The following is a 25631-nucleotide window of genomic DNA, read 5'->3' on the forward strand; positions in this document are numbered from 1 at the left end:
TCAAAACCGACATAATCGACTTATGATATAATCGGAAAATTTTCACTGTCGTTCTAAGTGTTCTGTATATTTCGAATAAAATTACAATTATACACAACTAACCGCTATGGTGCTTGTCTTTAAAATCAAAAAAGTCGAGTTATGCTTAACAGTTGACCATAGCTACTTTTTAAAATATATACTATACGTACATATGTAGCTTTGTATATAATTGCATTTAGTTGTTATTTTCCGCGCTATCAACTGCTGCTTGGCTATGCCTCAGTAATAAATTCTAATTGTTAGGTAAACATATTTTTCCTTTTTTTATTATTTACCGTTGTAATTGCGCTGTTGGCCTGAGTCACTGCTTTTTTATTATATATATAGTATAGTATTATGTAAAGCTTTGTGTGAAAGCTTTAAAACGTAAATATTTTTTACAAAAGTCAACGGTCAGCAATTTAAGTCACTTGAGCTTTATAATAACTATTTGATTGGCGCTAAAAACGTGAATATATATGTACATACTAAGAAACATAGAACTATGCGAGTATAAGATATAAAAAATAAGTGTATAATAAGTATCTAGTCTAATTGCTTTTTGATAGTGTTAGAAAATTTGTAAAAAAAAATGTATAATCACAGATTAGTTGGTTTTGTTGTTTTCTGTGGAAAACGTGACACTATTTACACTGGTCGCGTTTCTGAGTTCCACTGACTATCTAATACTTATATTATATATAATATAAAATAATAGGGTTGAAGTCAAGGAATATCATGAATTACCAACTCTCTTAAAATTATATACACACATTTAGGTGATTGAATGATGAACTTCTCAGTATATTGTAGTCATTATAAGCAATTATTTATTTTATTCAAGATGATTTTGTCATCCGAAAAAATTGTTTGCATTTAATGTTCAAGAGCAACTTTCTGATATTGGTTTTCTATGTAAATGTTACCCTTTTTTCGATTTTATTTTAACATAGAAAGTGTCAAATCGATCAAACAACTCGCTTAGATAGATCACTCAAACTGAATTGACAAGTTGAGATAAAACTGCAGGGGACAAGAATCTGGTCGTTATTCACTTTTTCGTTTTTTTCTTCTAGTTAAAACACATAAGTTGAAAAAATCTTACAAAAAAATATTTTCAAATAAATTCAAAACTCTTTATTAATCGCAGTCTGACGAGAGAAATATACAGGATATATTAGGTTTTCCACCATGTTTTAAGTTACCATAAGGTAACGCGGGAGACACTAGAAATAATGTGCCATACACTAATAAATGATCAGTGTGAACGATCTGTGTCATTTAACTATACCCGCGGTCTGTCTCTGTATACCCGAACTAGCTCCTCAGTTTTTGAAATGTCCATCTAAAATCTCCTCCAATATCGGACCATTATAACAGGTCATTTGAAAAGTTCCCAGCTGGCTATGGTATAACACATTTCCTTAGCAAAATTCGTTTTTTTTATTCAGCATAGAAACAGCAAATTCTTTTTCTTCATACTCGGCCATTTTTCGGTTATTTCTTGCTTCAAATGGTCTAATAACGCTATGTAATATTGGCTGTTGACGGTCCTTCTTTTTTCCAAGTAGACATTAAAGACATTAAAACAGCAGCTATGGCGGCGATAAGAATAAAAGAATTGGGAGGTTGAAATCAGCAGAACTACGGACATACGTGTAATTCTAAACAAGCTCACTATTAATAAATCAGACTACATTCTCGCAAGGCTGGATTTCAATAGACACTAGGGGTATGCGAATCCAGTTCGATTCGAGTCGAATCGAATCCTTAGATTCGATTCGATATTCGAGTCAAATATCGAATATTTCGAATAGTTCGAACTATTCGAATTATTCGAATTATTCGAACTATTCGAATTATTCGAACTATTCGAATAATGCGAATATACGGGTCGAATCTCGGATCGAATAATTTACATAATAATTTTAAACGAAAATGACAAATGTACGTCAGATGCATGGCAGAGATTCAGTTACTACTGGCGCTAATTAAAAAATCATGCAAATAGTCAAATATTAAAATTATTCGAATTATTCGAACTATTCGAATAGTTCGAGTAATTCGAATAGTTCGAATAATTCGAATAGTTCGAACTATTCGAATTATTCGAATAATGCGAATATTCGGGTCGAATCTCGAATCGAATAATTCGGTTCGATTCGCGTCGAATAATTCGAAATTTCGAATATTCGCATGCCCCTAATAGACACTTCCAGGTGAGGATACCATCTAGACGGGAATGGAGAAGAGGTTCAATAGCACGACCTCAGTCTATATCGACGTGTCCAAAATGGACTGCGGAGTGGGCACGGGGGTATTCTCCGCTGATCTGGGCATATCTCTCTCTATACGTCTACCGAACTCTTCCAAGCAGAAGTACTAGGCATAGAAAAGACCTGCGAAGTTCTATTAGAAAACCCCGGAATATACATAAAGCAACTATATTTACGGATAGCCAGGCGGCCCTCCTGGCACTGTCTTCACCCATGACGAATTCCAGTATAGTTCACAACTGCAAGAGAGCACTAAGCTCAGTAAAAGACAAGCTGCAACTAAACTTGATCTGGGTTCCCGGCCACAGGAACATTTTCGGTAACGAAAAAGCAGATGAGTTGGCAAAGGCAGGAGCTTTCCTCAACGAATCCGAGGCGGAGCTAATACCAAGCCCGCTAGGATCGATCAAAGGAGAGATCAATAGACAATTCCAACAAGTTGCAAATAACAGATGGAAAAACATTACAAAATGCGTCATAACTAAACAATTATGGCCAACATATGACTCATTAAATAGATCAAGAAAAAGTATTTAGAGAATAACAGCTACCACAACGGGGCACTGGCCATTTGGGGAACATGCGTCCAAAATGGGTATGCCCTACAACGACATCTGCCGTGGCTGCGGAGTAGCAGGGAACAAGGAAACAATCTTCCACTTTCTCTGCGAATGTCCAGCTCTAGCACAGATCCGACAAAAAGCACTCGGAATCCATCAAGCACCAAACCTTGAATGGATTTAGACCAAAAGCATATCGGACATAAGTAGTTTCATCGAAACCTCAAAATGGTTTGAGAGAGAAGGTGAAACGTAATAGCAGACACAGGAGGTTTCTACGAATAGTGTATCAAAATGGCACATCAGTGCTAATTGAGCCCGATAGGGCTGCACTCCTACCTACCTACCTACATTAAAGATTCGCATCCCAAAATACGGACGCCATAACCTTGTCTGCCAACAATTGCGATTTTTTCATATACCCATATACGAGTATTTGGTGAATACGATGGATGCGGAAGCTATTCAAGTCCATTTCATGGATTTTTGTCATCGTTTTCACTGATTTGCCTGCCGACAGTTGAGTTTTTCCACTCTTTGTAGCGGATTCCTCGCGTGCAGTCCACTCAGATGGCTGGCGATTGGACTTCGGAGCGAAAAGATGAGTCCATGTTTCATCCATTGTCATGTATCGACGCTAAAACTCGAGTTTAAAACACTTGAACAGCTCAAAATACTGCTGCCAATCATCAATTCGTCGTTGTTTTTGGTCAAAAATGAGCACGCGCCGCACTCAATGTGCACAGAGCTTCCTCATACCCAAATATTCGTGAATGATGTGGTGTATACGTTCGGTTGATATCTTTGGAGTGAGTGCTATCTCAAACAACTTCACTTTACGGTCATCAAAATTTGTTTTGTGGACTTTTTTGTTGTTTTCGTCGGCAACAATCTCTTTTAGGCGTTCACTGCGTTCACCGTCTTCGGTGCTCATTTCACCAGAATCGGGCGGAGGCTTTTCAATTGACCCACCATACAAACTGAACGATCGAGATCAAGTACTGGCATGAAAAACGTTTTCTTTTGAGGAGATATCTTCCCGAAATTTGGTATGGGTTATTGTTTAAGGCAATAATGCAATCTCCGAAGAAATTGTTCAGATCGGACAACTTTAGCAAATAATAAGGAACTAAAGAAAGATGAATTCTAAAGATTTCTCGAGAAATACTCAACCGATCTTTAAGAAATTTTACACAGATCTTTGAGATACAATTCTTGGACGAAGTATTTTTTTCGATTACAACTAGTTGAAAAAAAATGTCGTGAAATTTTCAATGAAATTTTATTTTTTTTGTAAAAATATTTTCCAAAAATCCAATAAATTTTTTCCTTCATCCAAGTTCTAAGTTAAGATTTTAACTTAAACACGTTTTTTTTTAATTTATATGATCCTGTAAGGTATTCTACTAATGCGGGGCGCATCTTTTTTCCGAAGAGTCACTGAAAATGGCGTCACAAGTCAGAGTTTCTTTGTTAATAGTGTATATTTGTAATCAAAAAAAATTTAATAAAATATTTAATTTTTTATAGGAGAAAAAAATGAAGAAAAAGGCTGTTTTTACCCGATGAAACTCATGTAACCCCTTAAATTTGTTCTCTTTATAAGAATTTCAAAAACTTTATTTCAAAATCTTCCCAGTTTTTAAACGAAGCCTATAAATTCTTACTTTATGTACATAAAAGACTCAAGAAAACTAAAAACATATATATTTTTGTTATAAAATATGTGTTTTTGTGGTTGGTTCATGCATAATTTCAGCTTTAATTGTTAAGGTCAGCATTGACACTGCCCACTCATTGTCTACTTACAGACAAAAATAGACAAAAATTACACAAATTTGTAAATACTAGTTTGGTAAGTCGTGGCTCATAAAAATAAATTTTAATAAGCTCATTATTCTCATAGACACTAGCAACTAAAGCGACTAAAATGACTTATGCTTGATTTCATTTACCGTATATGAGAGTTACACTCGAATACCGTCAGCAACACTAATTGAGAATTTCGCTCAACCCACACGCTTAATAAATTTCAATGAAATGTCGCAAATGAATATTATGTATGTATATGAATAACATTTCTGTATATAAAAATGTGCACATGTATTTAATAATATCTATATAACTAAATATTTTATTTTATTAAAAAAAATTGTTTCTGAGAAAAATATTTTTTCATTTTCTTAAACTTTTTTTCCCACTCGAACAATTTTCAACACCTCCAGCAGATATTTTCCTGCTCTTATTTATTTTTTATTTTTTACGATTTCTATTTTTATTTACATGCACTTCTGCACTTTTGGCACTCGTGTCTTATCTTGTTTGCCCTTTCGAAAAGCCCCTCAAACACTTCGTTATTTCAATAACTTTCAGTTTCGATTTATTGTCATTTAAGCTTTGCTTTGGGCTCGAATTTGAATCTCTTCACCGCTGTCATTCCACTTCGATTCACTTCAATCTTATTAATCGCATAACTTCATAATTAAGTTCCGCTGGCTCTTATTTTTTATTGATTATTGTATTCTTTTGTTTATTTTATTTTATTTCTCGTTTTACCGCGTTGCGTCAGACAGACTGGCTTGGTGATTTTATTTACACACAACTTATTTTCCTATTTTGTTTTTGCTTGCATCTTGCACACACTTATCTCTCTATCTCGATTTTTTTTTTATTTTTAATATTTTTTTTTCTGGTGTTTGAACAGTGGTGGCCATGTTGTTGTAGACACTTCAAAAATTGTATTTTGGCTCATGAAAAAACTTCCTGTCTTAGATACATCTTTCACTCGAAAATAATTTTTTTATTTTATTTATTTATTTATACAAAGCTAACTCTACTACACTCTACCGATATAAAACATAGATTAATTGAGTTGATTTATTTAAATATAACCAAATATTTAAATATATGGCTCTATAACTCCTGTGTTCGATCTCAAAAGTCGACAAAAAGCCTTGCGCCAACACAAATTTAGTTCGGCGTTCAATTTCTGTTCCTACCAGCTCATTGGGATGCCTGTAAGTACTAGTTCCCAAGTCTGGATCACGCAAAATTAGAACAATCAGGAAGGAAGTGTTGAGATGTTTCCACCTTGTCGTCTTCCACACAACTTCTGCAGCTTCCGGTAGGACACTCAACCTTATATATAGCGCGATCGCCGATGCGGTAAAGACCCTCCAAAATTAGCAAGAAGATTGCCTTGCCTGAGATCAAAGAGCTTACTCAATCTCTTGCAATCGACCTTGGGTCAAAAGTAATTTGCGACGGCACAAGCACCGATGGTAGCCCAGCGCAAGCCAGGCTCCCCCAAAGCACAGTAACTGAACGCTTAAGCGTAGTGGAAAAACGACCCGTCCGCATTCTACTGATATAGCGAAACTAGTGTACCTTTTCTTGTTAGCTCGTCAGCTTTGCAGCTACCAGTGATTTCGCTACGGCTATACTAGTCTTATCAGAAAGTGACTCGATAGCATTGATAACGAGGTACTTCTTCTTTTTCTTTATTGGCGTAGACATCACTTATGTGGTTATAGCCAAGTTTATTCTTCCAGACGTTCTTCTTTTTCCCGGTTTGGCATCAATTGGTGATTCCAAGTGTAGCTAGGTCCTTCTCCACCTGTTTATTCCAACGGAGTGGATGCCTTCCTCTTCATCTGCTTCCCCCGGCAGATACTGTGTCGACAACTCTCAGTGCTAGAGGTTAGGCATTCCTTAACCAGCCTTGAAAGCGCTATTGGTGAGCTCAAGGTTACTATTACTGCCATGCTATCAGAGTGGATAGTTCCTTCTCTGAAGAAGACTGCACCGCAGCAGTAAACCTACCGCTACCTTAATCGCAATCTTGGAAAAGGTTACAGTAGTCAAGAGGTCTGAAACTGAAGTTGATAGAGGGTTTAGGATAGTATATCCCTACCAATTTTCCAAAGCTTTGACCCATCCAGAAAGTAGCTCACCGCCCGTTGTTGTTATAGCGGTAGAATTCTCCCGAGCTAACAGTCCTTGAAAGGATAAATAATCCGGGTCCGTTCCGGTTACGTAGACACGATTGTCATAGGAACATCAAACATCGCCCCCCCTCCAACAGCGACTTCTACCTACCCATGCGGCTAGGCTATGTAAGCAGAGAAAATACCTATCATCATGAAACACAGTTAATCTATCTTTGGTCCACCTTGGATCTTGTCGTTATTTGACAAATGGATAGATCCACTTGGTAAGTCGAACTTAAAAGATTTTTTGATAATCTTTTTTTATAACATTTTAGGCTTAGAAGAGTTGTCATTTCCAGTAAAAAAAAAAACATTTATGCTGTATATCAAAAATTAGACACTAAACTCTCGGCCATATGTCACTATTATCGAGGGTATTATCTGTTATAAAAACTTTGTCAAGATAAGAAATTATCTCGGCAGAAAATATCCCTGAAGTCAGTTGAAAGAATGCTGCCAAGTTGACAGTCCTTGGCCGGATACATATTAGGGAGCGTTCCGTTTAAGGGGATCCGACTGTCGTGGGAATGGTAGAATTCAGTTTTAGGCGCTTTGCTTATTCCGAAATAGTATTCGCATGAGTTCAGCAGAAATTCAGGAGTGCATCAGGTATTATTTAAAATAAAAATTTATAGTAATGGACCCAGACTACTATTAACCTACAGTACTACCATACTACTAAACTAAAATTAGTTATGTGTGCTTAGTCTTATGACCAGGCACTGTGTTTTGCCTATTTAAACCGAAATCGGCGTGTAAAATATTTGATTTATTTTCCATATTTTTTTATTACAAACTATTTGTTTGGGTGTTTTGTTAGTCTGATTGCTATATATGTACATACATGTGTACATGTGTGTGTATATACATGTGATTTTATAGCTTTATGCGTATGATGGCACTTGTGCGCATGCGCAGCATATTTATTTAGTTCCGTTGAGTACCATGTTGTCAGTAAGATTGGCTTTTTGACGCTCGAAGTCATCTCTCAAATCTATTCAACTTTCTTCTCGAGTGTTTTACAAGAAAAAGGTGTAGGCGCACACACACACACTGCTAGCCGTGTGGGTTGGAGACTTATTGTGTTACTTGAAATTGTTGCGTGTTTGCCTTTTTTGTTTGAAGAAAGCATGATGTTTTCTACTCAAAATAAACATGACTTTAATTTTGTAATCGAAAAAAATAAAAAAAAAAATTTATTTTGGAAAAAAGTAGCCACATGAAATCTTAAAAAGAAATAAATTTTTTTTTTTGTAATTTTTGGTTATTTTTTCACGTCCACCTTTATTAAAAAAGATTTTAATGAATCATATGAGGCTGATTTACCAAATAACTCATTTTGCGCGCATCTGCGACAGTTTAAATACATTCTGGAGTATTCATTAACGCCCACCTTTTCCCACTTAAAGACACCGAAAAGGCTTCAAAAGAGATTTTTCAATTGTATGTATTTTCTTTGACAGCACCACAAATATGGACCAGAGGCTCATATTTACTTGTATAAACTTTATTGCTTTAAGATTAATGATACAATATGTTAAGTGACAAAAAAACCAACAACTTTGCCCGAAATAATAACAAGTAAGCCGATTCGCTAATTAGCCAAAAACACTCAAAAAGTTTCCATTCAAAATTGGTCTACACGTTTTGCAAAATCGAAAAAAATTTAATATTCTTTGAATATTCTTTATTTCAAGCGATGAGTCAAGTTTCTGCAGAACAAAAGATCTTCAATCTCAATAAATTTAATTGCGTGAGCTAAGCGCTTAATCTCACAAGCACACACACACAGGCAAACAACACGAGCACTTATGTATTAAATTTCGGCTTTAATTTGCCGAATTTAACGCGTTGTGCTTTTGGTTACTTAGTATTTTTACTTGAGCTTAGCTTCAATTAGTTTGACGTAGAGAAGACAAAGCAAGTTTATAAGTTCAACTTCTTTGTCGAGGTAATTAGGGTCAAAAGGTTAATAAGTGGAAGGCAGATTTCGACTTTAAGTGAAAGAAAATGTAGCAAATATGTATGGAGCCAGAGTCTATTTATAATGCATCAAGCAAGACAAAAATGGCTTTTATAGTTGCAATCACTTCTTCTTTTAATTGAAAATAAGCTGGGGATCTCATTTATGCTTTGAAGGAAGCTTCACTGTTGAGAGAAGAGGAATTTAGAAACTTAGTTATATTTATTAAAAAAATTTAATTGAGTATGGATTCCCACTATCCAAAGTGCATGAATTCCTTTCATAACTATAATACCATGTTTCAATTGAGTGAAAGCATCCAGGAATGGATTCAGCCAAGAATTTGTCTCATATTTACAAACATCTTACATTAATCCTCATTACAAATTTGTTCCTTAATTTGAAGCGCAGTTTGGATATATGTCTGAATCGTTGGATACTAAGGAGAATTTTGAATTTTGTTGACACCATTCATTCATGTATGTAATTCTCATTAAAATTTATGACCAAACCAAAGCTTGTCCATTTTCCGTTCAAGAAACGAGAGGCTATATATAGAAAATGTAACTCAAGAACCCTTTTTTATGTGTTACTCTATTTTATATTTAGCTGACCTTTCATGATCGTTTAGAGATCTAGATTCATGATTTCTTTCTAAACAGAAACAAGACAGATATCCACACCAAATAAACCATTTATTATTCGCTTTGATTAATTCCTAGTTGAGAAACTGGTGTCTACAAGAAGTGGTTATTCTGAATTTCAAATATCTATATACCAAACCATATACTGAAATTAGCTATTTGGTATAAAACATAGTACGAAAATAATACTGTGATTATCGCGTATTGAATATCGGCTAATTTATTCAGAAGTTGGTCCCATTAATTTGTGTTTATGATATAAATCATCTATCTGTCATATCATCGATCAGCTTATTTAATATTTTAAATCATCTCATACACTTCTGATCCCTTAGTGATGTTGCTCATGATTTCACAAATTATAAATCCGATCAATTCATTTTATGTACTAAATCATCTAAATATTTCTGATTTCGGATCCTTGAGTCATCTCTCATGATCTCTCAAGTAGTCTATTCGTATAATTTAGATACTTTTCGCTATAAGTTTTCTACAGGGTAGGCCATTTAAAGTTGACCCATCTGGCAACGCTGTAACTTTAAACAGACATTTATACCATGGTTCAGCTTTATATTCAAAATAACTTTTCAATTGTGTTTATACGCAAAATTTGTGAACACCAATGCCAGTCATGCATCTCAGACAATCGCAAGACTCTGATGTATCGAAGCTGTACGAGCCAGTATTGAGGAAACTTCCGATCGACATCGAGTGATCTATCAAGTAGACTATCCGATCAGTTTATGTTTACGGTCTAAATCATTTATGTATATTTCCGTTTTCCGATTCCACAGTAATGCCTCATTATTTGCTAAGTAATCAATTAGACGACCAGACCTTTATTTGTGGGGTTATTTGAAATCCAAGGTATCTCTAATGATCTCTCGAGTAGTCAACTGGATCTATTTTTTTAAATGTTATAAACAAATTTTTTAAGTGACTTTTCAAGAATTTAATCAGCAATTTTTGACGAACCTTTTTATTGCGAGTTACATGATCGATGATACTTTAGAGATCTGTCTGTTATCAACAATTGACGAACAACTCAAATTCATAGTGGTAAGACTAAAATATCTTGGTATACAAACTTTCAGTGAAACCATCAAAGTGGCTGGGATTGTTCTAAGCAGACTTTTGGAAAGCTCAAAACGCTTCATAGATCTATGAGGACCTGTGGATACATTTTTAAGATTTTTAGGACATTAAAATGTACGAATGAATATTCCCAGCTGGCGCGAGAATGAACCTCACGACGTAACATAACCTATCATAATCTTAAAATGAATAGTGTTTTTAGCTCCATCTATAAGATATGAGAATACGGTACAAAATACACACACCCATCGAAAAAAATTTAAAATATCAAACATTTTTAAATATGAAAATATTTCCTGTTTCTTTTTAATCTGAAAGAGGTTTGTGTAAAAATGTTGTTTGGTACTACATTTATTTTTATACTTTACCTCTATGTCAATAACTTTTAAATATAAATCAGCATATTTATGACTCACCTCCAAAATGGGTTGCTTACAGCCGTGACAGGTGCCTGAGTAGTTTTTCAGAAAACATTTGGAGCACACGGGCTCACCATCCTGTATATTAAATGTGGCCTCCTCGATGGGTGTGTTACAGTCCTTGCAGGCAAAATGCTCCGGATGCCAAGTCTTGCCGAGCGCGGTTATGATGCGTTTCGTGATGACTTCGTTGCATTTGTGACAAACTGATTCCGACTGCAAAGAAAAAAATATAAAAAATACTATACATATTGGGTATATATTTGGTAATACATGGGGTTTATAGTTGGTAATATATTGGGTACATATTTAGTATATATTTGGTAATAAAAAAAATCTGATATTAACCATCGAAATTAAATATAATTTAAATGATAGACTTAAAAACAAAGTAAATGTAAAAAATATATTGAATATTTGGTATTAAAATATAAAATATCTGTTATCGACAAAAAAAAACAATCGAAAACAAAATATAATTTAAATGATAGAAAAAAGTGCGGAATGCAAAGAATGATGCATTTTGTCTGAAATATAATTGCGTCTGTGTGTCTGTGAAAAGAATAAGACTTTAATAACATTTATTGCTTGTTTTTGTTTTGTGTTTATAAGCATTTTTTAATTGCCTTACGCGCACAACGGTAATGGAGAGTACCATATAAATAGGCTAGCGGCCCATCTACGTCCAACCAAGCGAATTAAGTATAAGAAGCACGTCAAGCGATTGTATGACACGGCTTTCGATATGAATTTATAGAATTATGTATATTAATTATTCTGCTGATATGTACATATTTACATACAAATCCATATATACATATGTATATGTACATATTGTATATACTTGTGTGCTGCAAAACAGCATTCCATCACAGCTATTTATAAAAGTTATTGCAAAAATTCTTTTTATTTGATTCGATTTGTTTACGTTTGTTTATATTACTAGTACAACAATACATATGTACAACAACTACAAGTATTTTCTGTTTTTATACCCATGTAACAATTTGCACCAAAGTTGATGGGTTTTGGGTGCAATTCTGTGAAAACGGGGCTCAGCCTATAAGTTTCAAAAAATGACCTGATAAACATGAATTTTAGGTTTTATAGGTCCGTGGGGTGCTCCCCCATGATCAAATCCCCTTAAGTGCACCGAAAGCTTGCTTGGTCTTTTATGTACCATTGGTGACGTCTTTCTCCGCTGAATCCGCTAGCTAATACTGCCGAAGTAACAAAAATATTTCACATTTTCGAGTTCTATACCATCGATCCATTAAAGTAGCAGTAAATCTGCTGCTTCAAAGAAGTGACCATTCACTCAGATAGCAGAGCGGTGATATTAGCCTTGGACTCATTAACAGTGCGTTCAGAGTTGACCGAGGAGTGCCTAACCTTGCTATCTTGTGTTCTACTTTTTACTAGATAGCTGGGCTTCGCAGAAGCTTGGCTGTCGCAAAAGTCTTTTGGCCCAAGATCAATCGCAGGACCTAGTGATCTCTTTGGCCTCAGTAAGGCTAGGCTCTTCCTAGTTGTGGAGCTTCTAACAGGTCATTGCACTATTGACGTCCATGCTGTAAAGTTGGGATACTTACCAGACTTCATTCGCAGAAGCTGTATGGAAGAATATGAGATGGAAAACATTCAAAACTTTCTCCTACACTGTCCCGCGTTTGTGAGATTAGGACTTAAACACTTGGGAGCGCCTTCAGACATCCCACCGAACTGGAGGGAAATGGAAATTAAACGCCTTTGGAAATTTGTATTGGCTACTAAGCGTTTTTCTAATTTGTAGGTTCTTACACAGCAGTTTTTCTTGTCTATGGCTTTACAATGGACTATATACTCGTATAGCGATCTTTGATTAGCCATATAATTTAACCTAGTTTAACCATCGATTTGGAACTTTTAATCAATAGTTCGTCTCAACTGAACTTGTACGGCCAAAAATATGGCAACGGGCATTGAACTTACTTGAAGACCGGCCAGGGTTTTAGCGATTCGGAGATGAGAACAGCATTTGCCTGCCAGCCATTTCGGTGAGATATTACTCTTACCTACTGAGGTGACAGAATGCTGATCTCACGAACCCTTTGTTATTCCGTTTTGTGGACGTGGCAGTGGTCTGATTAAGCCCACCTACGAACTCGTAATATCTTAATTTTTACTCAAGTTACAGCTTGCACGGACGGTCGGTCGGACGAACGGACAGACAATCACCCGAATTTCAACGTTTTTCGTCATCCTGATCCATTCCGGGATTCCAGTCCACCATAAATAGAATCTTACGATCCTCGATTCTGATGGGCCCTCGCCCAGGGTTTTCATTGACGTCTGTGCACGTCAGATGCTGGCCGCTATGTGATCCTATGTCGCTTAGTTGCCTCCCTCTCGTGGGTAGGTTCTCCCTCGGTGGGGATTGTGGACACTTACTTAAAGGTGGCATTTGTTCGCCTTTTCGCCGGTAGTTCATTAGGCGCATGAGACATTTTGAGCCAAGCCGTCTTTTACTGCAGCTCTTGATCGGGTCCTGTATATTACTTTTCGCAGCTAACCTATTTAGCATAGACCGTCCACTATCCGCCAACTGTGGCCCCGATAGTAGCTAGAGCCTTACCCATGACTCGATGTAAGTTGATATCAATTTTGCCATACTAGATTCTTAAATTAGCATCAAAATAAATATTGACTGCCGATGGAAATTGTTTTATAATATCTGACATTTTAGAATATCTCATTTTTCATAAATATAAAATATATGCGCATTTAATTTCCCGCTCCTTCCGAACTTAAGCCATCCTTACGTTTACATTGCTCATGTCTGTATTCAGTCGACGAACAGTCAAAATTGAAGTTTTGCACGAATTATGTCAATGCGTCAATTAGTCGACCATTTAAGGAGCACTTCAACAGATAGACCATTATTATGGACGGCCATTACAGTTATTATGTGTGGCACGTTGTAGACCATACTTATGTGTAAAGTAATTATCATTTTATTTCTAACACAAATTTGAATTTTAGTCTGAATTTTGGCTATAAACAAATGCCATTAAATTTATTACAAATGTTGGTAACACTTGGAGTGTGACATCAGTGCGTTGCTATTTTGGCCACACATGATTTTACATATAATTATATTAACATAAGAGCCAACGTAGATATACATATATACACATATGTACATATATCGTCACCTAAAATGCAAAAAAAACGTAACATCACTTTACATAAGCTTACAGGCGAAGGAAAAACGATGTAAAGAAACAATTGTAACAAAATTTGATTTTTGGTTATAAAGTCGTTATATATAGGTTATATAATGGCTATATTTGACACAGGAAGCTCAAAATTTAGTGCTACATATACATACATACGTATGTAATATGATGTAATGAATCAATTTCGATTTTTTTGATGATACCTTGTTTTGTATTTTCAGACACACTCAAATAGAAAATTAGATACCCCTTCGGTTCTACTTTTTTTGGTTTTCTTCAAGTAAAATTCTCAAATAATAATGTACTTTAATCGCACATACATGCATCTTTACATACATACATACTATCAGTATGAAGTATATTACATACACTTAAGCACATTCGTATGGCGTGAGGAAGAAATAAATTATTGTTTTGTCAATATTTTATACAGCCCTACTTGGAGGCCTGTCACCGAGTTGTACCTCTTGTTTTGTTCTTCAATTAATAATAATCGCCCAACTTGGTGCTTATATATAATATTTACAAACACATAGACTTAACAATATACATACATATACTTTAATATTTTACGCTGCAGTAGCTATAGTAGGGAATTTAATTAAACGTTGGAAAGGAGAGACTATTAAATATTGTGTTATAATAGTAAAAGTGCTCTCATCTCAGAAAGTATTATGTCCGCTGTAAGACCTTGTCAATAATCTGACAATACAATTTCTACGAAAAACGCACAAAAAGAGAAGAATGGTGAATAAATGATTTTAATCAAAGCTTGCCCTCACTGAATGCGAATTAGATTTTGTGCTTCGAAGACAATGTTTTATATAAGAAAGTGTTCAATAAATTAGAGAAAAAGGCATAATCACTCATACTAGCTGATACTTGTTATTTGAATTAAAAACTTGCATTTTTACAATGACGTTTACTAGATTCGACTCAGCTCGTTTAGTCTCCAGGCTTTGACATTGTAGTTGTCGGAGGATACCAAAATTTTTATAGTTAGCTGACTGACGCAGCGATTTTTCATAAAATTCTTTAAATATTTATTATTCCGAGAAGTCTAAAACTGAAAGCGACATTTCTTCAGATAAATATACATATATATATTGTGGTTTAGCCCAGAAAGAACGTTTTATAAGCTTTACAAAACGGAAATAGGGATATAAAGGTTGCCAGGACGAATTAGGTTTTTATTATAGAGTTGCAATTTGAAGGCACCTGCACACAGGGTGACTCCGCCACATATACATTTAGGTCCGAGAAAAACATCTGCTACCTCGGGTCATTTTTCTGGCCTTTTTTTGCTAATAGCTTCGCGGAAATGACTAATAACTCTCAACTAGAATTTCTTGTTGACAGTTTGGTCAGTCGGAGGAAATCGGACTACACCACCACCACCACACCTCGATAATCGAAGAAAACTGTCAATATAACTTTGATTTTTGACCTGCTTTGACGTAGTTTTTCGACTTCGGCTCACCTTTGCGATGACATTCGACAGATTGATAGCCTGTTTCCGGGTCGTGAGCGTAGATCCAAGTCTCATCGCCACCAATAATACGTTTCATGACATCCTGGTAGTCGGAAACTATTGTTTCACAGACGCGACGCTGTTTTACGAAAACTTGAGTGATTTTGGAACCAATAGTGCTTTCAGTTTTCTTAGGCCGAAATCTTTCAAAATGGTTTCCGGAGAGATATCAAGAACGACTTCAACGATTTTGGTAAAGTAAATATATTTGACAAAAACAAAACTTGGACAATAGACTTTTCTAATAGATAAAGGACAAATAGCTCGAATATTTACAACAAAACCGGAAGAATCACTTCTTGCGACTTTTTATAATCCTAGTTGGGATATAGAATTGGCATTGGGATGACACTTCTTGATCAAGTATGGACTCAGATGCGTTTGAGTTACGGAAAAATCACTGTTTTGAAAACGCAGTGAATTTTCCGCCTCTCTCTTTGACTTCTTATCCAGTTGTGAATGTCATAATAGCCACAATCTAAATTGTTTTTCTGCCGACGGGATAAAAGTTCTAGTTTCGATTACGAAGCTATTTTCTGTTAGCAGAAGGAAACCGGAAAGTTTAGAATCTGAGATTGTTTGTAGATAACGGTTAGAAGCCAGATTATATCATTTACAAGCTACATTGAAACAGTAATGCAGAAAGAATGTATTTCTTCAAAATTTCCTGCGCAAAATTTCGTAAAACAGGCTTATGCTCTTTTACGTAGTAACATCAGATGTCGTTCAAAGAAACTACTCAATGAAAAAAAAATGAAATGAATGAAAAATGTGGACTAATTAACCACTCCATACAAAGATAAGGAAAATACAAAAGTGTTCTAGTGACGAAAGGGGGTTTCTGTAAATGGACAAAAGGCAAACAATTTTAAGTTAATAATGAACAGTATAGCAGTGATGACGTCATGTAGCTTTCAATTAGCGATGAGTTATCAGCAAACAGCAGTAATGCAAAAAAGATATAAATTTAATCAATAACTAAGCAAACATATGATGGACACGGCGGTAAACACATTATTTATATAAAATATGTATGTATGTATAGTATATTAGTACATATGTACGTATTTGCACCAAAACTTAGATAATGGTTATAGTGTTGTTGTTGATATGAAATGCAAGCAAAATATGTGTCACACATTTATAGATAAATATCAACACTTACAAACATGAGTATATTTCATTCAATTTATATTGCCAAAATATGAAAGCAACAAAACAATCGAGCTGTCAACCGGAAGTGGAAACCGCTATTGAACAATAAAATATTTATTGCGATCTTTAACAAGTGTTTATATCGTCACCTAAAATGCAAAATAACGTAACATCACTTTTCATAAGTTTACAGCCGAAGGAAAAACAATATAATAGAAATCACTCATATTGAAAAAATTGAGTTTTGGTTATAAACTGGTTATATATTGGGTATATAATGGTTATATAATGGTTATATAGTGGTTATATATTGGGTATATATTGGTTATCTTATAGGTTATATCTGACAGCGGCAACTGAAAATTTTATGCTACATATACGTAATATGAAAAAACTCAATTTTCATTTTTTTGAAAATGCGTTGTTTTGCATTTTAAGTGACGTTATGTATTTACAAGTATAAACATGTTTATCAGAGCTCACTCTTCCAGAACCTATAATTCTGCGAAATTTGAGTCACAGACTTCATTATTCATTTCTGCGCTAGAATTAATTAGTTTTGTACAGCTTGGAAAACGAGTTAATTTTCTATGAATTCATACAGCCGTATTTATATAAAAATAAAAAAAAAGTATTAAAATAACAATAAGTTGTTTTGAAAATATTGAAGAGGCGTATTATCTTATAATGATTGCTTAAGATTTATTTGATACATAAATTTGTCTAAAAATTTAATATAAACATATGTATATTATATTACACAGTGCAACACATTTTTTGCAGAGCGAGAAACTGTAAGCAAACTGTTTTCGAATAATTTTTATGGCGTCTTGAGAATAAACAGGCGCTAAGAGAACTGTATAGATGGAAGGGGGTTAACTGTTCGTGGAAAAAGTATTTCTCGAGAATTTTCGTATAGATTTCTGAATGCAATAAACAAAATTAATTCCATTTTTTGTGTAATTTTTCAAATTGAGCTCGCGCATTTTAACCACAAATATCAAAATTCGCACGAAAATTTGGCAACACAGTCTTAAAAAAAACTTAGGGTTCTCTGAAAGAAATCAAAAATCCAACATATTGACTGATTGTTGACCGAATAATTATACCAAATTTGTTGCATAGTGTTGTAAATCGACCAATTCGACTCGAAAAGCAGTTAAGCCCCGGCAAAAAACAATGTTGGTAAAGCTTGAGTTGCATAAACTGATGAATGGCAAAATATCAAATTTTATTTAATGAAAAATTAAGGCTATCATATCGATATACATATGTATGTATCTATATGAGTATATGTTTGTAAAGCGGCATTTATATGCACAACATTAATATTGACACTGACATCTTTACTATTCAACTCAGATTTACATATCTATTGAAGACATGTTAATGTCATTTGATACATCAAACGTTAACAAATTAATTTATTTATGCATTAGGGTGCACCTATAATTATTTTTAACTTTAATTTATTAACTGTTCACAAAAAAATCAAGTAAAAATTCTATAAAATATGAATTAAATGAATAAAATTTTACAAAAAGAAATATTTAGTGAACTCATTCTTGATGGAATAAGGCTTCCCCATAATATTTTTGTTACCGAATTGACAGTTTTCTGTCCAAGACCTTGAAATAGTATGCAAAAATTGACAACCTCACATACTACTTCCATTATAGGTTAGTAGAAAGCGACGGAGAGCAAATCTCAATCTGCAGCCTTAGTACTATATATTACCACTGAAAAAAAAATTTTAGAAATTAGATTACTATATAAGTCCATTAGATCACTATTAGAGCGCTAGAATTTTAATTTTGAGATTACGATTACATTTTGATTACTAGTAAATACAATAATACAAATTCATATACATACATTGAGTGTCTCAAACTAAGATTGTTATGCATGTTTAGAAATTATTTTATTAAAAAAAGATATTAAAATAATTATAATCATTGAACGTATGATTACAATTACTTTAGCTGTAACTTTTAAAATGTTTAATTACAACGAGTTAAGTAATTTTAGAAACTAGATTACTAAATAAGTACATTGGGTTAGTATTGAAGCATTAGAACTTTATTTAGGGGATTACGATTACATTGTGATTACTAATAAATACAGTATTATACTTTAAATATGTAGATAATCTGGTTTAAGATTGTTATGCTTGATTACGTGTGTTTAGAAATTATTTAATTGAAAGAAATTAATAAAATTGTAATCATTAAAAGTATGATTACAATTACAGTAAATGTAATTTTCAAAATTTTTAATTACCACGAAGTAAAGTAATTTTAGAAATTAGATTACTTAATTTGCAATACTTTAATTATAATTACAGTAATCATATAAATGAAAAGTATGATTACTATTACAGTAAATGTAATTTTAAAATCTTTAATTAAAACGAAGTAAAGTAATTTAAGAAATTTGATTACTTAATTTGAAATATTTTACTTAAATTTGCAGTAATCATAGACATAAAAAAGTATGATTACAATTATAGAAATTGTAATTTAAAAAAAATTTAATTACAATGAAGTAAAGAAATTTTAAAAATTAGATTTCTTAATAAAATATTTTAATTATATTTGCAGTAATTATAGACATAAATAATTACAATTACAGTAAATGTAATTTTTAAAATTTTTAATTACAACAAAGTATAGTAATTTTAGAAATTATTTATTTAAAGATATTTCAAACATAATTGCGGATACAATAGACATAAAAAGTAAAAACAAACAGTAATTGTGATTAATAACATTACAATTATTTAATTAATTACATTACATTTACTGCAATTAGTTACAATTGAAGTTAAATAATTGAAGTATATAGATTTAAAAAAGTAATGTTAATGAATCTAATGGTAATTAGGATTACTTTAATTGTAATATTGATAATCCTAACTGTATATAGTTTCAAAAGACTTCCACTAAAATCAATAATAAATAGTAATCCAAATCACAATACACTATTCCGAAATGGATTTAGTTCCAAAAGTACAAATACCGACAAATAATTGTTAAATACTCGACGATATGATGCAATCTCCCGAGACTCATAACTCATTTCACTTATTATGATAAACCTTTATTATATATAGTATACCATAAACTCGTGTATACTTTTGCAATTAGTTCACTGCTAGCAACTGAATAATTTAATGCACACGTTTATTAATATATTATCATACTCGTTCATATTAATATATGTACATACTTATATACTTTCATATGATATATATTGTATATAGTCTGCTTAAATTACGGATAACCATAAAAGTTATAGAACGTCCACATAGCCCACCCTCCTCCCAACCACCAAACTACGCAATCGAAGCTATTCTGCTAAATGCCACAATCAACGCTAAGTTTTTATTGCAGTTGTTAGATCATCGCCAGAGTTAGCAAAAGAATTAGATACGCACACACACACACACATATGCCTATGAAATAAAAGAAATCGAAGCGTAAAAGCAAACTTAGGAGAAAGAGTAACAAAAGATAATGCGTAAAAGACTAAAACAACAAACAAATAACTGTGCAAATAAACAACAATCAACAAACACCGGTTAAGAAATGCGCGAAAAAATAATCAAATTTCGCCAAAACAACAACTATAGCGGTTGTTCTTCGAGTGTGGTCGCTTGTTTGACACACGTTTTGCAATGTTTGCTTTTGTTATTATATATACCCTGAACAGGATAGTTAAGTTTGCCACGAAATTTGTAAAATGCAGAAGGAAACGGTGGATACCCTTTATATACATACGAGTATAATTATTATATTTCAAATTGTTAATTTAAGTGATCGGCATGACGGACTGGGTCGATTTAACGATGTCCGTTTAGCTTTGTCCGTCTGTACATTCCAAAATATCCCTTTAGTTTTCGATATATTATATTATTCTGAAACTTGGTTTACGTCCTTTTCTGGAGCTGTCATACAAGCCGATCATTCAAAATTTTGTCTTTGTATGGAAAACTTTTTTATTTGCCGAGGTATCTTTACGAAACTTGGCATGAATTATTTTCCAAGGCAACAACATAATTTCCAAAAAAATTATCCAGATCGGTTCACTATAGCAAATAGCTGCCATACAAACTGATTGATCAAAATCAAGATTAAGGCATTTTATACCCTCTTAAAACCTAGTATATGTACCTATAAAGGGTATTATGGCTTAGTTGAATCCGAAGTTAACCTCTTTTGTTTTTGCTTTTATTTATTATTTTATTAATTTACAATGTCTTTTTCGATTTATTTGTGCATAGTGCTAATAATTTTTTGTTGATTTATCGCATGATTTTGCTCCAATAAAGTTGAAAGTCAATATACAATATTGAGCAGATCATGTGCCATTCAGTTTTATAATTTTCATACATAATCATTTACATAAGAATTTATATATATGTATACATATATAGGCATGTATAGTATGTACGTACATAACAATTTTCTAACACTGTCGTTTTGTAGTTATTTATTTGATTCCACGAAATTCTCACAGTCCGCACTTTATTTCGCAAATCACTTATCGTCTTCGTCGAAATTGGCAAGAAAAAATATCGAAATAATTATTTTGCGATTTTGCACGTACTTACATACATAAGTATTTATGTCCACTATATCAAATTTGTATTGGTGTTCCCCGGCAAAAAGTGTTTAATCTACGGATTTTTTATTTATAGATAAAGTATATTTACATATACATACATAAGTGTTGTTATTCATGCACATACATATATACTCGGTATTATTAAAAAGACAAATATAATTATACTTGTAGATACATACATACATATATGTATATATAGAGTAGAAAATAATAGTCATAAGGAGACAACGTCATTTCTAGCATTTTAATTCCATTATATTCCAAATAATTCTCAAAGGAACTACACGTAATAGAAGCAAAACCATATGAAATGAGAATAACAAAATCATTGAGCCTCGATAATAAATAGCAAGGCACTAGTTATAAGTCCAAGCAAAATTGTCACCTGCAATACATTTAGTTTCATCAGCGTTTTGCACTTCAAATCATTATGCCCTTAGTTCAATTTCTGTTAAAAGGAAATATGTTTCATTATTACGCTTTGACTGTTTAACTTTATTAACTATATATATTAATTTACTCAACTTATTACAACCAATAAGATGACAATATTTTTTAATAGCTCTTTAATCTAAAAACTACATGATCAGTATAAAAAGTCTCTAAACTGACACTATTTGAGCAAAAGTTAGAGATTCAAACGACAACTAATCATTAAAACAGATTGGATGGTCGGTCAAGAAACTTTTTCAGAAAACTTCAAAAATACTTAACATGCTTCCAACTTTATTTTTTCTAACTTTTGACAGACACTTTATATACGAAGATTCGCTTTCATATTTTGGTATAAGAAAACAAAAACAAATATTAATCAACGAAGATCACTTTATTGTTTTTCATAATATTCTCCATTAAAATCAAAGCACTTTTTCAAGAGTTTCAACATATTGTTGAAGTACGTTTGTCACTCTGATAAAGGTATCCCCTCTTCAGGTGTCGGAAAATGTTGACCTCTTTTGTTATTTTTTCCGTATGGGAATAAAAAGAAGTTAAGACTCACCAATTTCATGTTTTGGGGGCTCAAAAATGCATTTGTTTCAGCCGAAGTGTGATAGCACGCATTGTGCTGGTGAAGAGTCCGGAATTCTTGAAAACCCAACTGACATTGTTGTGTAACACTCAGAATTTACTATTTCACGTTGTTCTAATTAAATGATTGTAACCTGTCCAGTTTACTTCGGATTCATACATATAAATCCACCTGTCACGTTGTCATAGATGTTTCGAAGCTATCCTACTTGGTTACTACTTTCTCGACATATCGCCATGAGCTCTTTTTTGAGCGATCGAAAAATTGTGTGACACTACTAAAGCCCATAATTGTTTCAATCTCAAGATAGGTCACATGACGATGTTGCAATATCCGTTTACGCACAGTATCAATAGTTTCCGGAACAACAACAACCGAGATGAATATTTTAAGTTACTGTATTTGTATTGTAAATAGCGCTCGTATGTCAAATCGTTCTGAGTATGTAACATTAAACATCAAAAAACAGTAACTTTACGATCTAGTTGTGAGTTCCCAGATTGCAACACTTTGGCAAAATAATTTGGGTAGTTGAAAAAGCCTTTTCATATTTTTTCAATAGATGTCATTGCAGTCGTATATCTCCTGTGCTATCAATCCTATTGTGTCATAAAAAAAGTGTTGGAAAGGTGAGATAAGTGAATTATAGGGCTGACAGATCAAGAAGACTGCAGGAAATGTTTAGAGCAGAACACCAGGGAAACAATGTAGCATCTCTTATGCACTTGTTACGGCTACGCTGTAAGCATCTGAGGTCCCCACGATATGATACAGTGTAGGAGGTATCGACAGTGAGGCTACCGAGTTTGTTACAATTCGCGTTTAAGGGCAGGCATCCTAAAGAATGACTACTTCTCTTGGATCTAGGAACTGAACTACATCTGGTATCGCAAAGGACCAAAACTGGTCCATGCGTGGCTTATTGGCCTACCAGTTTAACCTAACCTAACCTATCTTATAAGTGAATTATGTCGGTGTTTGAAGATCTTAAGTTTTACAAATTTCGAGTTTCAAGGGTTTTACAATAGAAAACTTTATTATTAGTTTACCGAGAGCATTTGTTGATGTGTAGAGGAAAATCATATTAAAACATAAACCAACTTAATCGGACGACTAAAATGAGTTTTGTTTTGTTTTTAATTAACTAAACTAGTATCGCACATTTACACTATAAAGTGAGGACTTTTTCTATCAAAACTGAATATTTTTCTCCATAAGCAGTTGTTCTTATGTTTTTGTACTTTACTTGTAAAAATGAAAAGACTGCCTACGCTGAGTAAATATTTTGGTACTCGAATCATTGCGAAACTATTCGGTTGTCAATTTAATAAAATAAATAGAGTAGTAAAGTTTAAACAAAAATAATTTAGCACGATTGCCTCAAATATTTCTCATTTACGTAACTTTTACTACCAAACTGCGCCATCACTTTTCGCAAATATTTGACGACCTTAGAAATCTCGTCAAACTTGAATTTTTTTTCAATATTTTATTTTCTATTTTTTCTAATTTATTTTCTTTTTGTTCTCTATTTTTATTTTTGTTTGTTTTCTGTTTTGTATTTTTTTTTTGCTTTCTATATTTCATTTTTGTTTGCTTCGTGTTTAATTTCTTTCGCTTTCTTTGTTCGCCCATTGGCAGCAGAGTGTTAATTTAGTTAACACTTTGCGTCAACAATGAACCGTTGTGCAATATGGCGCTTATGCATTCTGTTGCCATGTGGTTGACAGTTCAAGTGAAATATTATAGTATGTTAGAAAAAAACTTAACAAGTCTTAATGAAAGTTGAAGTAGAGTTGTTGCATTGGCATATAAAGTTTATAATAAAGCGATTTCAGAAAGAGCAGTCAATGTTTGCTAAGCAATTTACGGCTGAGTATTTTATTATTTGATATTTTATTATTTGAAACTAATCTCTGAGTTTAGCTAATAAAATACTGCTGCTTTTGCCCAAGGTTGCTCTATACGCAGTTTTACTAGTAGGAGTTTACTAGATAATTTTTTTTCTGAGAGCATATTTTTTTGTCTCAGTAGTTTTAGAACTTAATGATAACCCCTTCTTTGTTATAAAATTTTCATTCTCAAATTACATTTAAGATATTACATGGGTGTACGGGTTTCAAAGAATCGATTTTATTATCTTTTTAACGCCTCTAGGATATTGTCCTAAACTTTTAAGTTGATCCGACTAATAGCTTTGGAGATACAGCCTTGAGAACTTATGCACTCGAGGCTAACTAGGCTAAGTGCGCCGCATTTTTTCCGAGGGGTTCTCGAAAACTTGTTTCCAAAAATTTCAGAGTTTCTTTGTTAATAGTGTTTTTTTAGCAAATAAAAAAATTCAAACAAAATATTTCATTTTTTATATGAGAAAAAAATTGTTGGAAAAATACTGTTTTTTACCCATGTAACACCTTAAAGGTTCATGTCCACATGTAGGTTTCCAAAAATTAATTGTTTTGTTTATTGTATATTCATATATTAGAGAATATTCACCGAAGATTTAGCAATTAGTCAAAGATATAAGTGTACGAGGGCTGTCCGATAAATAACCGACCTAACCATGATGCACGCGACTTTTTCAAAAAATTTTTTTTTTTCCACATAGGCTCCTTGTAACTCCACACACTTCTCCCAGCGAAGCTCCCATCTCTGCAACCCTTCCAAATAGTACTTGGCGTCTTTGTCTGCAAAATACGAGTTCACGAAAGAGATTGCCTCCTCATTTGACGAAAATCTCTGGCCGCCGAGCGCAGTTTTAAGTTGAGGAAACAAAAAAAACTCGCTTGGTGCTAGATCCGGTGAATAAGGTGTATGGTCAAGCAGTTCGAACCGCAATTCATGGATTTTCGCCATGGCGACTGTTGAGGTGTGAGATGGTGCGTTGCCTTGGTGGAACAAGACTTTCTTTTTTTTGCAAATGTGGCCGATTTTTCGAAATTTCTTCCTTTAGCTTGTCCAATAATGATGCGTAGTATGCTCCTGTTATAGTTTTTCCTTTTTCAAGATAGTCGATAAAAATAATTCCATGGCTGTCCCAAAAAACACTCGCCATCACTTTCCCAGCCGAATACACAGCTTTAGGTTTTTTTGGGGCTGGTTCC

At 33.4% G+C, this 25631-nt stretch overlaps 2 protein-coding genes across 4 annotated transcripts in view; one reads left to right on the forward strand and one right to left on the reverse strand.

Moving 5' to 3' along the window:
- Positions 1-25631, forward strand: part of LOC105227515 (uncharacterized) — a 60188-nt gene that overhangs the window by 15397 nt on the left and 19160 nt on the right. The window lies entirely within an intron of this gene.
- LOC105227449 (transforming growth factor beta-1-induced transcript 1 protein) overlaps positions 1-25631 on the reverse strand; it is a 37386-nt gene that overhangs the window by 5055 nt on the left and 6700 nt on the right. For both annotated transcript variants that reach the window (XM_019990745.3, XM_049455618.1), the window contains exon 3: positions 10965-11183. In XM_019990745.3, coding sequence (XP_019846304.1) covers positions 10965-11183 — 219 coding nt within the window. The remainder of the gene's footprint in view (positions 1-10964; positions 11184-25631) is intronic.

The sequence above is a fragment of the Bactrocera dorsalis genome, chromosome 4 (genome assembly GCF_023373825.1).
Source record: "Bactrocera dorsalis isolate Fly_Bdor chromosome 4, ASM2337382v1, whole genome shotgun sequence".
Lineage (NCBI taxonomy): Eukaryota > Metazoa > Arthropoda > Insecta > Diptera > Tephritidae > Bactrocera > Bactrocera dorsalis.